Source organism: Empidonax traillii, unplaced genomic scaffold (assembly GCF_003031625.1).
Source record: "Empidonax traillii isolate 1590-97213 ecotype Southwest subspecies unplaced genomic scaffold, ASM303162v1 scaffold986:size372637, whole genome shotgun sequence".
In the NCBI taxonomy this organism is placed as follows: Eukaryota; Metazoa; Chordata; class Aves; order Passeriformes; family Tyrannidae; genus Empidonax; species Empidonax traillii.
The window spans coordinates 148,080-165,635 of record NW_020956179.1 but is presented as its reverse complement, the minus strand read 5'-3'; the positions used below and the strand labels follow the sequence as shown (position 1 = coordinate 165,635).

Sequence of the window (17,556 nt, the reverse complement as noted above, 5' to 3'; positions counted from 1 at the left end):
TCATCTCCCGTGTGACAACATCAAAATGTACCTGGTGTGGCCTGGCAGGTGGGGAGGATAACACAGGACGGAAATCAAGCACAGGGGGCTTCAAGGTTTAGACATTAAGCTGATTTCAACTGATGGCTTAACAAAAAAAAAAAAAAAAAATTTAAGGCAAAACACCGTGTAGCCCCTAATCTTGTAAAATAACAAATCCAGCAATGGACTCCCAACATCCCCTGACCAAAGTTTGACAGTGCCTTAAATTGCATAATTATCAAACAATTCGATTCCATTTGTCTGGGACAAAGCTGGTGGCTTTTATTTTACAAAGACCATTCATCACTTACATAAATGTGATAAAACTAATCCAGATCCAAAGCTCCTTTGTGGGATTAATGTCCCTTAAAACAGGGAAATGAGACATTCCATTCCTTCTGGGAAAAATGCTGAAGGATTGGGAAAGAACTAATTTATGGCTACAAGGCTGCTGATGATTAATGTAATATCCCCAGTCTACAATGCAACCTTCACTTAATTAGTGCCTGTAATTGGGAGTTGTAAAGATAAGATTAATTGAATCTTGAGGATGTTAAAAGTTTAATACATTGGAACATGGTTATTGTGTTATCTGAAACTGCAGCCTGCAAAAAGCCAAGCGAGGCTTTAGAGAACAGCCCGTGGAGAGACAAAAGGGAAAAGGACTTGCTTGGATAGAAACCAGCCAGAGAGGAGGAATTTCCAGCTTATAAAAAAGAACTATATGTAATAAAACACAAATCAAAATAGCCCAGCACAGAGTGGTAACAGCTGACTCCCACTATAGAAATTCACTTTTTTTTTGTTTGTTTGGGCCAGGCTTTAGGAAGCTGAGCCTACCACGCATCCCTCTGCATTTCTTTTAGGGATTCACAGAATTAACAGCAGGAGAGAATTTCAAAGTAGGTCAAATTGTGCTTTAAGTTGCGCTCACAGATCTGAGTTGATTTCCATAAAGACAGGCAATAAAGACAGAATTTGGGCTGCTGTTTAGAGCCAGCAAGAGAAACAGAAGGCTGGGAAAGTATGGCACAGATTGAGCTCCATCTCCACATAAACTGAGGGATCGTCAGGCAGAACAACAATGCAAACACTCAGGATTGCTGCCCTCAAAGGAGGGCAGTTACTGAGTGATAAACACCCACACAGGGCTGGTTTTTTGGGTGTCCTCCTGCTTTCAGCGTGAAAAACACATCCAAGAACTCCCTTTTCTAGATGCATGACTTTGAATGCTTTAACAATTTATTTTGACAAACAGTGTGGTTATTTTCCTTTAAATCTCCCGGCCCAAACACTAAATGCAGTAGGTTTTCTCTAGAAAAAAAATACAAACCCCAAAACCCCTCCACCCCGTCAGATTCTTGAAAAACAAAACTAAAAAATTAAAACGTGTAAAACTCCTCCCCTCCTCTGTCCCGTTCAGATCATAAACAAAACCTTTCCACAAAGAAAGAGAAGGAAAAACACTTTAAACAGGCCAAAAAAATACCACTTTTGTATCAACTGGCCAAACCAGACTCAGTCTCCACGGACTGGGATGTGTCAGGACTGTTGGACAGTTTTGGGTTAGGGTTGGATCAGGTGTGGGGAGGACTCACCTGGATGGAGAAAGGATTTTCCACTCCCCCAACCAACCTCAAGTAAATAGAAGTGATGGTGGCAGCATAAATATTTTAGCAGCCTTCCTTAAGAACCATCTTTTTATGGACTTATTTCTGCTGCAGAGAAAAACTCTGCAAGAGCCACCAGAGAACCCAACAGTGCTGGAAACACTGACCTCGAGCCAGGGCAGGATTTGTCCCTGCCTGGTTCAACGTGGTCCCCCAGAAAAGCCAAGTTTATGTTGATGGTGCGAAAGCAGCAGCTGTTTGAGGGTAAATCAACCTTCCTGGGCTTGCAAACAAACCAAGGGACCGATTCCAAGGGTCAGCCTCGCAGTGGTTGACCAAGACAAAGGGCCGAGCTTCCCCCAAAAACCTGCCACTCAGCAATTTGTGGGATTACAGCCTGAATAATGTGCTGCTGCTCTGCCAGGGGACATGAGATTTAGGGAGTGGGGGAAAGAAAAAAACCAGCTCAAGATAACAAAAGTTACAGTTTCACGACTCAGATGTCACCCTACCCCGAAGTCAACAATCTGAACGTAACATACTGAGCCTTTTAAATTAACTTTTGCTGCTTCCTACCAAAACAACACAAAGTCCCTGAAGTGGATCAAGTATCACTTGTACTCAAACAGAACTTACTGTTCTACATGAAACACCCTCAGCTTCCAAACTCGTGTCCTGAAACATTAATTCCGGCGTTTCTGGTCTTTTTACCTCCCATCTGATCCTCTGAGTTCCTGAGTCAGGGTCACAAGTTCAGAAGGTTTTGCCCCAAAGCTACAAATGGGTTAGAAAATAATCTACACCTAGGGGTAGTTTGATTTGGAATGGTTTGGGTTGGAAGGGACCTTAAAGCCCATCCAGGGACACCTCCCACTAGCCCAGGGTGCTCCAATCTGGCCTTGGACACTCCCAGGGATGGGGCAGCCACAGAGAACCTGTGCCAGGGCCTCCCCACCCTCCCAGGGAAGAATTCCTCCCAAACATAAGTTTAACTGGACAGTCCCCTCTTTATCCTCAACACAAAAGAAAGATCCTTCCTATTTGCCATCATAGGATGTCATTAATAGCGTAATTTTCTTGGTGTTTTGTTTATTCCCCTGGAATGGGGCTTGATGGATGTGGATAATTATCAGACTATAAAAGCCAGCAAATGTGCTATTTTCTATCGCTCTAAATCATCAAACAAATAAAGTGTGAAACAGCATTTCTGAATACAATTTTCCCCTCTAATGGCTTAGAATTATTATCAGGAACAATGAAAATAAATAAGCAAATGTCTTGTGAGTTAAGAATTAAACAAGTGTTTCAGCAAGAACGAGCTGACAGGCCATGCTGGGATCCAGGGACCAGTCTGGAGGCCTTTAAGGAATGATGTAACAGGGAATTCAGGATGGCAGCGACAGCTTCCAGCACCAGCTGCTCCTCAGGGACCTTCCAGGCTCGGATTCTCCTCGTTGCTGCTTCTTCCAAGCAGAGGAAATTCAATCTGAGGCTCTCAGTGGCCAGAAGAAGACACTAAAAACCTGTTCCATAAGAAAGGCCTGCTCACTCACACCTGTTTTCTCCCTGGTTAAGAGGAATTCTTCTCACCTGAAGCCATCCCTGCCTTTGGCAGAGGACCAGACCATCCTGTCCCTTCATCCAACCTCCCCCAGAGCTTCCAAGACCTTTCCTTGCCACAGTTGTCACTCAGAGAGTTTTTGATAGTTACCCCCTTGCCTCCCCCACCTCATTACACACCAGCCCCAACACAGAGCAATTAAGCAGTGATTAATTTCTTAAACCCCACAACTCTGCTGGAGTTGGGGCTCCACGGGCAGGAGGATCAACCACAAAGGCTTTGGAAATGTCACTTCAATCCTGTCCGTGTGAGAAGGTAAGAAACTTAATTTCACAGTGTGTGCACAAGGTTTGCCCGAGCAGGCCCCACACAGTTTAACAAACCTTAATTACTGAAATAAGGAACAGAAACACAACAGGAGCAGCACACTGAAAATCCACAAGCCCACAAGTCGAGCTGGGGTTTAGTTTTCTGTCCTCAGAGCAGATTTAATGGTGCCCAGAACACTGACCCTCCGAAGATTCAAATGCCAACCCACTCTCAGCCACGACAGGGGCACTGAAAAGCTGCTGTTTCAATCTCTGCAAGGCAAAGTGTGTGTCCATAAATGCAGAATCTGAACCCTGACCTTCAGCATCTTCAGCCCCCCGTGACAGCAGAGCCTGCAAAGAAAACTCCTCAGTCCATCAGGGATATTTATCACCCAGGAAAAGCCATTAAGAACCACCATTAATACAGGGTTGGTCCCTCACTGCAAAGTTCAGATCCTGCTTCTGAGACCTGATTTTTCTAGATGGTAAAATCCTCACTATATCCCATCTCCTCAGAGTGTCAAAGCAAAGCTCAGGGTAGAAGGGGGGGTTTTCCCCATAGAATATCCTGAGTTGGAAGAGACCCCCAAGGATCAGAGTCCAACTTCTGTCCAAGTTGGTTTGCAGACTGTATGAATTAAAAAAAAAAGGCAATTCAACAAGAAGAACGGATTTTTGATAGCTCTGTCACCTCCCTTCCGTGGTCACCTCTCTTTTCCTCACCTTTCCATTCCTCCATATTTAACCTTCCCTCATCCCTCTCTCCCAACAATTCGCTGAAATACAGAAATCAACTCCCTCTCTCCTTCCCCTCATCAAACCTGAGCTTGGACCACACTGAACTGGCTGGAAACATCCCATTTCCCTGCTCAAGGTCGTGGTCAGGGAAGGAAAATCTCTGGCTTCGCTCTCCTATTCCCTTTTCTTGTGGCTCCTTTCCATCAGGAATGCAAGCACATGCTCTGGAGATAAGATCACACATGGATCAGAGAGCTCCTTGTTCCTGGTAAAGAACCTTTATCAAGTGCCTGCAGCTTTATCTTTAATGGATCATCTCACAGGACAACAGCTGATGGGATTCAGTCTCTTTAACCAGCAGTGTCAATGATTTCAAATAATGACATTTTTATTGAAATACACACAGGGAGAAAGATAAACACAGAGGTTGGGGAGTATCAGCTCCAAAAGCCATAATAAGGAGTAAATAGGTAATGACAGGACAAGATTACAGCCCCAGAACACAGCAGATCAACCTGTGCCTTTGACAGCTCCGAGGGACACGAGCTCTGCATCCAACCCTCTGGGAACCAGCACAGGGAGAAAATCAGGGCAAACCCTGCCCAGCAAAGCCTGGGCAGCAGCAAACACACTCAGCACTCACCCCACAGGGCCCCATCTCGCTCCAGACAATCCCTTTTCCATGCTCAGAACTCCCCAATTATCCACAACACGAAGAAATGGCAGCGATTTTGCTGCTGACAGAACAGCAAGGTGAGAAACCTTCTCCTTCCCTGAAGAAACTCAAGTTGCAACTGCAAACTCTCCCTTTGTTTTCCAGTTACACTGAGCAGAATATCTGGAGCAGAACTCTGGAGTTGGGATCAAACCCTTAGGGATTGACTGTTGCAAGATTAAGTCAAGCCCAGCTTGTGCCAATCATCTACTTCTAAAAGGCCCTTCAACCCTCAACGTTGCCATGAGCTAGAAATAGGATTAAAGAGCCATTAGTTTCAAGAAGTGACATTAGACAGGAGCTTTTAAAAATTCTGATTTTAAAGCAATATTAATTTCTAAGAGGTACCACTGAATTCCAAGATTTGCACAAAACTGGGCAATTTTCACAGTGATTCACTAACCCCAAACTCAGCGAATACAAAAGAGACTTTTTTTGTTGTTGTTGTTTTTCCCAGAACTCCAAATGCAATTTTTAAATACCATTTTAAAGCAGAGCGTTTAATATGAACAACCATCTGCTCTTGGAAAGGCTCTCACTGTCCCAGTCCAGTCAGCTCCAAATGCCAGGCACAAAAGCACAGAATTGCAGATCACACTGGAGTGACTCTCCATCCACATGCAAAAATAAACCCACAGTCAGCCCCTGCCTGCAGTGAATGAGCAGCACGAAGGAGGCATTTTACTAAGAAGAGGTGTTTTGGGAAAAGCATTATGAAGTCATTTATTCATTCAGTTTAGCCAAGAAGATAATTAGTATACAATTCAACAGAGATGAATGACTACAATATTCATCCCCTTGCCGTTCCCTGTTACTTGTTTTGAAGAACCTGTTCACATCAGATTTATTTCCCTAAACTGGCAATCAGGTTATTAATTACTGGTTGCTTTTTGTGGCGGATACTGTAGAAAGGGAAAGAAAAAGCAAAGATCAGACTTCAAAGACCTTGTGTTCTAAAATAATGGCTCGTTTCAACTGCAGAAACAAGGAGGAAAAAGGGAACCGAGGGAGATCACAGAGATTTGTGTCTCCTACTAAGTGACCTGTGTGAGCTGCCTCCTTCACCAGGCACAGCAACACTGTATTCCCCAAAAAAAAAAAAAAAGCGTGGATAATTGCCTGCAGCAGAACAAAAGAAACCTGCTCACCTGTAATGAAAGATATTTTTAGATGAGGAAACCCCTGGTGCTAGAGGTGCAGTGCCTCCACACAAACTCCTTTGTTTTTTAAGGAGAAAAAAAAAAACCAAACCTCCACATTCCAAAGGTTTAATTCTCCTCATCCATTTCAAACTCCAACTGCTTTGAAGTGAGTGCCTGTGTTCTTGTCAGCATCAAAGCCAGGGGTGTTGTAGCTGCGATTTGATCAAGATCACTGAGATAGTTTGCCGAAGTTTCCTTTATTTCTTCTGTTTGATCCCCTTAGTCTGGTTGATTGGGCAGTTAGAAACAAAGGGGGGTGCAAACCCAGCCTATTTATCCCTGAGAACATTAAAGAGTTAACAACTGCACGGCTCTCAGACAACACCGAGTGCTATTTAAGTGCTGTCATTACCACAGGCTTCTCTTATTTTAAACCACACTTGTGCTGCACTTGGCATCACCCAACGACAATTTTTTCCGCTGAGCAGAGGGGGGAGGAAAAAAAAAAAATAAAAAAATCCCCGCTGATTTTTGCCAGCGTGTTTAACAAAATGTGAATAAAGACAAAGCTCTGCAGCACCACTCCTGGTGCCTCCTGGCCTTCCCAAGCCAGAATCTGCAAGCTCATTCTCCCACAGGGCCCAGGGCAGATCAGGCTCAAAGAGTGAGATGGAGCATGGAAGAACCTCTCCTTCCCCTCCTGTCTCCGTGGCAGAGCGAGCTCCTCAAAAGCCTCAGTTATTTTAAAGCAATCTGGGCTCCTGTCAGGCTTGCACAGATCTTCATTTCAAACCAGGCCTCAGCTCGGAGCAGACACTTCAAAAGGTAAGGATGAGATGCAGCAAGAGCCCTCCTGGATCAGAGACCTCGATCCAGGCTGAGCTGAGATGAGTTATTGGTGCTCCACACACAGCAGCACCTGCACAGACCACCAGGGCAGGAGCCCACCTGAAAACACTGCTGTAAAACCAGGGATGTGATCCCAGCTCAGCATCTCCACCTTCCAAAACCAAGGATGTGATCCCAGATCACCATCTCCACCTTCCAAAAACCAAGGATGTGATCCCAGATCACCATCTCCACCTTCCAAAAACCAAGGATGTGATCCCAGATCACCACCTCATCTTCCCAGATCATTATGGAAGGTACAAAGAGGATCCACAGATGGGAAAGGGCTCCACTTTGCTGACTTTTGAAAGTCTCACAGCTGAACCCCAACCTCTAAAATTTATGATTTCAACAAACCAAACAGGCCAGGTAAAGGTGGACATAAAATGCATAGACCGAACACTAAAATGGCAGTGGAGTACACACTGATTCCACGCCTTTTGCAGTGGATTTAGACGGGAATAAAAACCCAAGAGGACTCTGGAGGGGAAGAACAAAACAGCACAGAGCTGAGTGGAAGGGGGTCTGAGCAGCTGAGGTCATTTCATCTGAGCTCTTCCAGAGCCCTCAGACAGATTCATAGTTGATTCCATCAATCCCACAGCCTGGCTTGCTCTTCATGGCATTTTCTCTCACAGTTAGATTAAGGTGGATGACAAAAGGCAACACAAGTCCTGCCTCCTCAAAACGCTGTGCCTCCTCGGCAGCAGAAAAATGGCCTTTTAATAATCTACAAGAGCCCAATCAAAGACCACAAAACCCTAAGTCTGTTAAAAAGAAAAATCTCCACTTATCCCAACTGCAGCACCTGACTGGGAAGATAATCCACGTCCACAAGTCAGAGTTCATTCAGGTTGTGGACAACATTCCAACCCCCAGGATGGAGGGGCTGGGCTGGATCTCGGCAGCAGAGTGTGGTTTGTATTGATTAACTAATGACTGCAGAGCACGCAGCTTGCAAGGCTTTATTAATAACTCCCTGCTCTCAGTTATCAGGGAATTACAGGGGGATGCAACCCTGCATCTCAATATATCCCTCCTTCCATGGGTCTCCCAGCAAATCAACATGCACACGAATTCTCAGTGCAGAAAGCCCCTTCCAAAACAGCTTTCACCTCTGTTTTGGAAGAGATGGGAGAGGGAAAAGCTGTTCTGCCTGGCCATACTTTATCTCACTTTCCTTTGATTCCATTTAATGAATATCACCGTCCCTTCCTCTCTCCCTTTTATCAACAGAAAAGGGTCTTGCTTTGCCAAATCTGCCTGAGAGCAAATGGTGTTGCAGTTAATCCATAAATCAACCATCACCATAAATTCTGCTCTTTCTCCATCCAAAACTGCAGAGCTGTAAAACAGATTACATGGGATAGCAGAGGCAGGAAGGAAATTTGTGAGCTGTGAGGAGCCCATCACGGTCAAATGGCCTTCCCTGCCCCTCCTTTCCCCCCCACTCCACCCAACAAGCCTATAAATCTCTGCTGGCAGGGCTGGGACACACAAACAGCCAGTGTGGACAGTGTCTGAGGGCAAGGCAGCCTCACACAGTTCACGGTGCTGACCTTGGGGATCCAGGGAAGAAAGGCTACAGAACCTTCTCCTGAATTCCACAACACCAAGACACAGGAGAAGTGAAACTCAGAAATATAAAAGCCCTCAGAACAGAGCATCAGCTCCCTGAGGGTAAAACTCAGCTGGGATTGCAGCTAATCCAGCCTTAAGAAACTCAGGATCTCCAGGGTGCCAGGGTTACTGGGATCCCAACAACCAACACTTCCAGTCACAGCTGATCCATTCAGCGATTCCACCCGCTGGGCAATGCCCTCCTAAGGAACTGGGACAGTTAGGAGGCAATAAATGATGCAGGGGACAAGTGTCCTTCCCCCCTGCTGCCACACCATCCTGTATCAAACATTAAACCAGCTGCTTTAAATGAGATTACACCAAGGGAGTGTTCAAGCACAGGGCATAGCATCACCCAGAGGAAACAGGGATGAGGGCCCAGCATCCTGCACGGAAAATGGAGAGAGAGAAGCTGGAGGAGTTAAAGCTCCATGACTGTCTTAGGTCATTTTCTTTCTCCAAGAGAGTTTTCCAGGGATTAACATGTTCTATCCTGGGGGGAGGAGAGGACAAGAGTTCTGCTCAGGGAGCACTGCAGCTGTTTAGGACAACAGTGAGAAATAAAATCAGAGTGAGATCCTCAGCACCTCAGACCTGCAGCTGCTTCAGAGGATGCTTTTAGGAGAGGGCTCCTTTGACAACCCCCTCCCCAGGGAACAACCACGTCTTGCTTTAAATCTCCCCATCGTATCTGTGTCAGAAGATGTGAGGATTCCCTGGGGCTGGAGGCACCAGTAACAGGCACAACAAATGGATTAAACTGCAGATGTTACAAGGGAGTCATGGAATCCCACGCTGGTTTGGGTTGGAAGGGGCCTTAAAGCCCACTCAGTTCCACCCCCTGCCATGGGTAGGAAGAGCTCCCACACCTCCCACTAGCCCAGGTTGCTCCAACCTGGCCTTGGACACTCGCAGGGATGGGGCAGCCATAACATCTTTGGACGAGTTTTCCCTTGGCCTTGTCCTCCTTCACTGCTAAAGACAGACTTACCCCACACTGCTCACCTGGAGGGAAGAAAGGAGAAATCCTAAAATACTTTAACCAACAAAGTTCTGGGGTAACTCTCTGTACCTTCAGCTTCGCAGACTTTTAACAAGACAGAATTCCACTGTAATAGTATCTGTGACCAGTGCTTCCAACTAATCATATTATTTTAAAGTTCCTTTGGTAATTTGCCCTTAATTCCACATAAACTGCTGCTCTGGCATAAAGTGTACTTTGTGATATCAAAGTCAAACAGATTAGGCATGATCCACTTCCAGCGAGGGAGTGTTTTGGAGAGGAGACGATCTAACTTAAGAGCTAAAGCTGGCTCCCTGTTTTAATTAAAGGGGATTAAACATCCATCATGATAAGGAAAAAGGGACATTTTATAAAAATCAATTACCTTCCTCGGTGTCAGCCTGGTTTAACACCTGCAGTTTCTGAGAGAAAGAAAAGTATAACAACCCACTGGTACTTAGAGGTAAATTAAATGCCGGTGCTGTACAGCAAGATCAGTCACAAAATATCCAAGAAAAACAACTTTGTTACCCAGTCAGGTGTTACACTGTTGACAAAACAAGACCTTGCACTTCTACAGTGAATCATCAACTTCACAATACTGAGATTTAAAGTTTCCTCCAGCTCTTCCCCATCCCTCCAGGAAGCCTCCAGGTAGGGATTGCACATCTTTATCAAGAGGAAACAAAGCGATGTGGAGCATCCCAATGTTTAAAAACATGCTTTTGGAACTGCAAGGGCTGAGCCACACCACGTTCCTCAAATAAAATGCCATAATAACCATGAAGAATGAGGCCTGCCATTCAGTTTTGTTGCTTCTGTCATTATAAAAATCAGTTCCCACTTGACAATGCGCTCAATTTTAGATCTCAGCACAGGAAGGCACGAGGGGATTGTACATAATACGTATAATTGATACAGCGAAAAAATCCCCACCACCAGAGGTTTAATGTGGGGCTGCACAATGAAATATATTTCAGGGGTTTTATTCAAAAGTTGGAGACTATGAAAGGGTTGTAATTAAATTCCTAATGGGAGAGGGACATTTTATTGTAATTTGAGGGGAAAAAAAAAGCAAGTGAAAGGCTCGGTCTGGCAGCTGCCTGAGGGGCTTCACATGAAGTTACACAACAGCTCCCAGTTCCTGGGGTGTTGGATGGGAAGTGCCCACACCTTCCATAATATCTCCTCAGCCTGTCAGAGTGATTTTCCAGTTAAAAACAACAACAGTGTGAGCACAGTGTGGACCAGAGCATGTGCCTGGGAACAGCACATCAGAAGGAATCATCGTCTCTGGGAGGAGGTGAGTCCAACCCAGGGGGCAGGGCAGGTCCCTGCAGCAGAACCAGGGCTGGAGACACCCCAGTGCTCCTCCTGCTTGGTGCAGACAACAGAATTCAGGACCTAAATGCACTGCAATCTACGGGCACAGCTAAATTATTTAATGAGAAGCAGGAAAAGAGCTGTTTTCCATTACCCCTTCCCTGTCCCTCGTCACTGGGTGACCCTTCACTGCTCGACTACTTCACTTTTGCTGAATAATTTTCGAAGCTGCATCCCAGGGACACAACCCTGTGCAGGCACCTCTGACTGCTGCAGCCTGTCCTGCTCTGCTGATGGAAAGGAACAGCACCAGGAGTGTTGGCAGCAGCACTTCTCTGCAGTGACAGAGACACACATTAATCAAGGAGCTGCACGACCCAGCAGATGCTCATTAGGTCGTACAAAGAAGCCACTTGGAGTTGTTGAGCCACAAGACATTCATTTTATCTCCAATCCCAACAGGCCCCCCCACCAAAGCACCTGTTTTATAAGAGGGAACACTGCAAAGACAGAAACGAAAGGCACAAAATACTCAGTAACAATCCTCCCTGACCCAGGAGGCAGATTCTTTGTCCACTGAGGTGGCTCCTCCTTGTCCCAAACACCACCCAGACCTCCCTGAGAAGCTACTTCAGCTCTTGCACAGCATCTCAACTGTGAGGAGGGACTGAGGGAGCTGGGCCTGGTTCCTGTGGAGAAGAGAAGACTGAGAGGGGATCTTATCAATCCACCCAAATATCTCCAAGGGGTGTCGATAGGATTGTGCCAAACTCTTCCCAGTGGTGCCCACCGGCAGGACAAGGAGCAACGAACAGCCAGAAACTAAACCACAAGAAGTTCCACCTCCACATGAGGAAGGACTTCTGTCCATGGAGGTGGCAGAGCGCTGGAACAGCTCCCTGTCTGGGGACGTTCCAAATCCTCCTGGACACATTCCTGTGCCACCTGCTCTAGGCAGGTGGGGTTGCACTGAGTCTTCACCAGAGGTCCCTTCTAACCCTAAAAATTCTGGGATTCTGCAAAACAATAGAGATGTTTTGTAGAACCCACTTGAATGAGGCCTGGGAGGGAACCTCAAGGAGCCCAACTCCTTTCTGCCCTTCCCCTCAGAAGGAGATGGGGCTGGTGGCTCCTCAGTCCTCCCACACCCTACCCTGCAGAGCTGGGCTGTGGGAGACAGCCTGGATTGGAGCAGCCCAAGATAATTTATGAGAGACACCAAGAGAGAGTTATGGTTTTTAACAGGCAATTTTGAAGCAGAATACTACCAATATACAGAGTCCTTGGTTCCACTATATAAATATCTCTGACAGCCAAACAATAACTCTGCCTCTTATTTTAGAGCTCAGACCCAAACTGGTAGACTTCCTAACTCTCCACACTCCTGCTATTCCCTGAGGTGCTTCCAAGATGATCACTGTCAGAGTCACAGAGTCTATAAAAAGGATGGAGGAAGCTGGGAAATTTCCACAGAGGTGGTGCCAGCAAAACACAGCGAGCATTTCAGCCATCCTCGAGTAAAAGCCAGGCTGCACCACTGGAATTCCAGCAGTGCAGTCCAACAGCTCCCCCAGCTGAGCTCTGGGGTGGCTGCAACCACTTCCAGAACACTTCCAGTGACTGCTCAGGTACCTGGAAAGTTCCAGAGCTGCTCAAAGGGATATTCGAATGCTTGTTCAGGGAAGAACTTGAGAACTCATTAACAGGAGCTGTCACAGGGAAGAACAGGGAAGAAATGACCTGGGCAAGTGGCAAACTCCTGCCTTATGCTTAAGGGAACAGCAGGGAGGCCCTGCCAAACCAGCAGTGGCATCTTGTCACAGCCCATCTAGTTCTGTGTCACACACTGGCATTTACATAAGAAAACTCCACTGAACGGGAAAACATTTTGCTCAGAACGTGGCCTGTCCTCAAAATCCTCCTTTTCCCCCCCAGCTGGGGGAGGTTTAGAGAACCAGTGACTGTCAGAGAACTGCACAAACACAGAAGGGCTGCATGAAAATCCTCCTCTCCTTCTTAAACAGGGGGGGAAAGTGCATTTAAAAACCCACAAACAAAGCAGGTGCAGAGCAAGTTCCTGCTTGGATTTTTAAGCACCTGGTAAAAAGCTCCCTGGTAAAAAATTCTGAGCAGATTTTATGCTTTCTGTTCTCTACTCCCACTGTAAGCAGCAGTGACTGAACTCTTCAGCTCCTCTCAGGGGGATTTTAGCTGTTCCCCAGCCTCTCCCCAAAATTCTCAGTAGATTAGATAAAAATAAGAGCTCCCAAAAACTTCTGAAATCTGGCATTTGCCAGATGTAGTTTTCCATCTACAACTTCCAATTCTTTTCTGATTTTTCACCTCTTCCCACAAACATGCCACATGAAAGTGCTTTGAGTTTTACTCTCAGGAGGTTTGTTTTATTTCTCTGTGCAATCCCTATTTCCCACAGAAACAAGAGCAAATTTAAGGGCATGGCAGGAGGTTGGAACTTGACGATCCTTAAGGCCCTTTCCAACCCAAACCATTCTGGGATTCTATGAAAAACCACTGGTTAGTAAAGATGTGGCAACAGCTTCATGCAAAGAGTTTCTCATCCTCACGATATCATAGCATATCCTTATGATATGGACATGTCATAGCTACAATATCAAAAAAAAAAACCATAACAAAAACACTAAACACCAGAAAATGCCATCAAATCCAGGGGGAAAAAAAAAAGAAAGTAACAAAAGCAGCATGACGTGCAAGAAGAAAAGCAGATTAAATTAGGCTACAAATGCTTCGTGTATACTCCATTTAGCATCTGTTCTTTAAGTTTTACTCACACTATGGGTCTGTGGAACAGCCAGTGGTTTCCTGCTGCTTTTCCAGCTTCTCTTTTAAGGTGAATTTGCTCTTATTTCTACTTTTGGAAAGCGTTCCCCCCCGCTCCGTGCCGGGCTCGGAACAAAGAACAGGCAGCACGAGGGGTGAGTCAGAGCCCATCGACACACAGCGAGGGAAGGAGCAGAGAGAGCCAGGAGGGAACAACCCAACCCAGAGCTCCTAAACAACCTGCAGGTGAGTGATGCGGCCGAAGGGATGAGGAGCTTCCCGCGTGCTGTGGCACCACCTGGTGGAGATGGGAACCCAGGAAAAAAAAAAGGGGCTGGAACGAGCTGGGAAAAACCGACAGGATCTAAAACTGAGAGAAGAGTGGAACGCACTGAGCTGGGAGGGTCCCACAAGGATCATCAGCACAACTCCCGGCCCTGCACAGACACCCCAACAATTCCCCCCCTGTCCCTGAAAGCGTCCAAACACTCCTGGAGCTCTGGCAGGTTTGGTGCTGAAACCACTTCCCTGAGGAGCCTGCTCAGTGCCCCCTCTGGGGACAGAACCTTTTCCTGAGAGCATTTCACATCCCAGAAACCCTTTTCTTGAGCTCAGGCTTGTTTAACAGAGGTATCACAAGAGGTTCTGCAAAATTCCTTGCGCATCCACCTGAATGAGGGAGAGGAAGGATCGGGAGTGTTGGGAAACGTCTCCCGACGTGCTGGAAGGAGTTTTAAAATTCACATTAATGCTACACAGATTCAGCCCCTCCTTCCACCCCTTTTTCCAGGGCTGGAAAAGAGCAGTAGAGCCATTCATTAAAGCCTCCTGGTTCTTGGGGGCTTTTATGAGCCCACAGGCACCAACATTCCCAGAGACACCTGGTGTCACCAGGGACTCATCAGGCTGAGGGATGGGATCTCATCTGCCACTGCCAGGGCACAATGACAGCAGCTCCGCTGTGACATTTAAGCTCTAATTTGCAGGCAAATGTCAATATTTATTAGTCACACCAAAGTCTCTGTGGTTATACTTTTAAACTGCTTGAAAAAGAAGAGGAATATTGGCTGCTGGGAACTTATTCCAGACTTCCTACGTTCTTAATTTCACCCTTAACTATCGATCACTTTTTTGTGGAATGTTATTTTCAACCAACCTGTGCACCAACAGGGTTGAAAAATGCTTGCAATCCTGCCAAAAATTGACTATGGAAAAGCAACCCTTTGACCCAGTCTGTCCCTGGAGCTGTAAACATATTTATGGATTTAAATAATGGAAATTTTAAAGCAACAGATGTTTCCTGCCTACAGCAGAGTGCAAGAACAACAGACTTTCACTATGACAGCGCATCTGAAGCATCCACACACTCCCATCACCATTTGCTCTGCTGTGCATTAGTTTGCAAAAATCCCCAAGTGTTGAAATCTGGTTTTAATCATGATGTCAACAAGTCTCCCTAATCCTGCTGAAAGTCAGGAATTAGGCCCTCTGAGCGAGGCAGCGTGATGGAAAGTACAACTGCTTTCAAATGGAGAGGAGGAGAGGAGAGAAAAAAAAAGGGACTGGAGAGATTAGTAAGTCTGATGGAGTCTTTGGTGGACCTGGAGGAAAGGATTTTTCAGTGGTCCCCAAGCAGAGGGCAAAAGCCCTCACTTACCAGGATTTTGGCTCCCCAAAATGCAAGTAGTTGATGCTGTAGAGATCCATGTCCTCTGTGTGCCAGGCAAAAGTTGTCTTCCACATCCCAAAGTAGAGGTAGGGGGTGTTCACACCCTCTATGATAATGCCACACTCGTGCTCCACCATGTCCAGCAGGGTGTTCAGATTGCCAATATTCCATTCATCCACGTCCTGGAATTCAGGAGAAACGTTTGGAACTTATCAGGGAGAATCACAGCCCCCAGCTTCACACCAGGGAAAAAAACGTGGATATTAAAAAAACATTATAATGTTATATTGTCATTTATATTTATATATAATCAACATTCTTTATATTATATATTACATCATCTATCTGCTTTATAGTGTAATTATAATCTTATATTAAAAGAGAACGAAATACTCTCATCCAAGCACCAAATCCTGTGGATACACCTGTGATGTCCACGGCTCTGAAGGCCTCAGATACCTCTGCTTATTCCAATTAATTCCATATTAAACCACACTGATAATAAAAAGACACTTTTACATTAACACTCACACACTCAAGCACTCCAAAAAAGAGCCACTTTCCACTCCAAAGAAAACTACAGAGAAGAGATTTAAATTATCTACCTGAACAGGGAAAGAAGAGAACACCCTTTATCATCCCCAGCAGAAGAGACCACGGCAGAATTACTTTAAGCAGAGGATGAAATTTCACCAAGGAAAAGCTTAAACAATTTGAGCTGTGAAATAATTCAGTGTGCGGGTGCATTGTGTCCTAATGGAGCGGCTTACAAAGAAAAAAATCCAAATGCAAATAATTCCGAATCCAAATGCAAATAATTTAATTGTGCTAAGAATCAAAAGTACTTTCGATGAAGCACCAATTCCTTGAAATCCTGCCTTTTTTTTTTTTTTTTGGCTCTCTGAGGAGCTTCAGCAGAAATCTCTGGTTTATTCCCTTAAAAAAAGAAACAAAACCCAAGCTATATATAATTTTTGGCCGCACACTCCATAAGAACATGTTTGAATCACATTTTTCTACTAAAACTAAGCTTTTCACAGCTTCCATTATTCCACTATTATCCTGAATCTCTGAAGCAGGTGGAAAGTTTAGTCCCACTTTTGCAACAAGGGGGGAAAAATAACAATAAAGGTATTATTTTTTAAGGGTGGCTAAATGAAAGAAATTATTAATTACTGTTCCTTAACGAGAAAAGAGCAATAAAGAAGCTACAGAAGGAAGAGATAATAAAAGAGGAGCATTTCACTTACTGCATCATACAGGGAGCCACTGATATCAGCCCCATAAATGGGAGACACAAAGGTGAGATTCTTCCAGTACTTGCGCTCCAAGTCCTCGAAATCCTGGTGTCGAGGGGTGCAGTACCTGGGAGGGACACGGAGGAGATGGGCATGGGAGAGTCCTAAGGAATTATTCCCCCAGAGAATCCCCTGGGAAGCAGCAAGGGGTGTCAGAGCAGCTGCATTTTATTTTGCATTCAAATGATTTACTGCCTTTCAAACCTTTCCACAAAACCTCCCACTATCCCAGGTTGTTCCAACCTGGCCTCAGACGCTCCCAGGGATGGGACAGCCACAGCTTCTCTGGGCAACCCGTGCCAGGGCCTGCCCACCCTCCCAGGGAGGAATTTCTTCCTAATCTCTAATCTAAATCTCCCCTCCTTCACCTTAAAGCCATAATTGCACAATGTCAGTGTTGATTAAAACCCAGGGTACTCCAGAGCTCTGGAAAAGTGACTCTGGAAACAGGATGCAACTGCAACTGAGTCCCCAGGCTCTCAGGAGACACTCCTGTCACCCACGTGAGCTCAGGAGACACCCATGTCACCAGTATCAGCTCAAGAAGACACTCGTGTCACCAATATGAGCTCAGACACTCCAAGATATTTGTACTTCTACCTCAGCAATGCAACACATTTTCCAGAACAACCATTAATACTTCAAGAGCTCCTTTTTCAGTCCCATGCCACTATTTTCAGGAAGATTCTCAGGCATACCCTTGAGGAATTCTTCTAAACCAACTCCCAGAAAAAGACCTGAGATGCACCAAAACCCACTGACTTATGAACATTTTTGAGCCTCTGGGTGCAAGCTCTCAAGACAAAGCAAACTCCTCCAAAACACCTCACATTTAACAAGGCTGCGTTTCCCCTCCAG

At 45.6% G+C, this 17,556-nt stretch overlaps 1 protein-coding gene across 3 annotated transcripts in view; it reads right to left on the bottom strand.

The window, feature by feature from the left end:
* The window catches only part of KDM4B (lysine demethylase 4B), a 76,712-nt gene that overhangs the window by 46,782 nt on the left and 12,374 nt on the right, over nucleotides 1-17,556 (bottom strand). For all 3 annotated transcript variants that reach the window (XM_027903653.1, XM_027903655.1, XM_027903654.1), the window contains exons 4-5: nucleotides 16,651-16,765; nucleotides 15,389-15,582 (exon numbers count right to left, since the gene is read on the bottom strand). In XM_027903653.1, coding sequence (XP_027759454.1) covers nucleotides 15,389-15,582; nucleotides 16,651-16,765 — 309 coding nt within the window. The remainder of the gene's footprint in view (nucleotides 1-15,388; nucleotides 15,583-16,650; nucleotides 16,766-17,556) is intronic.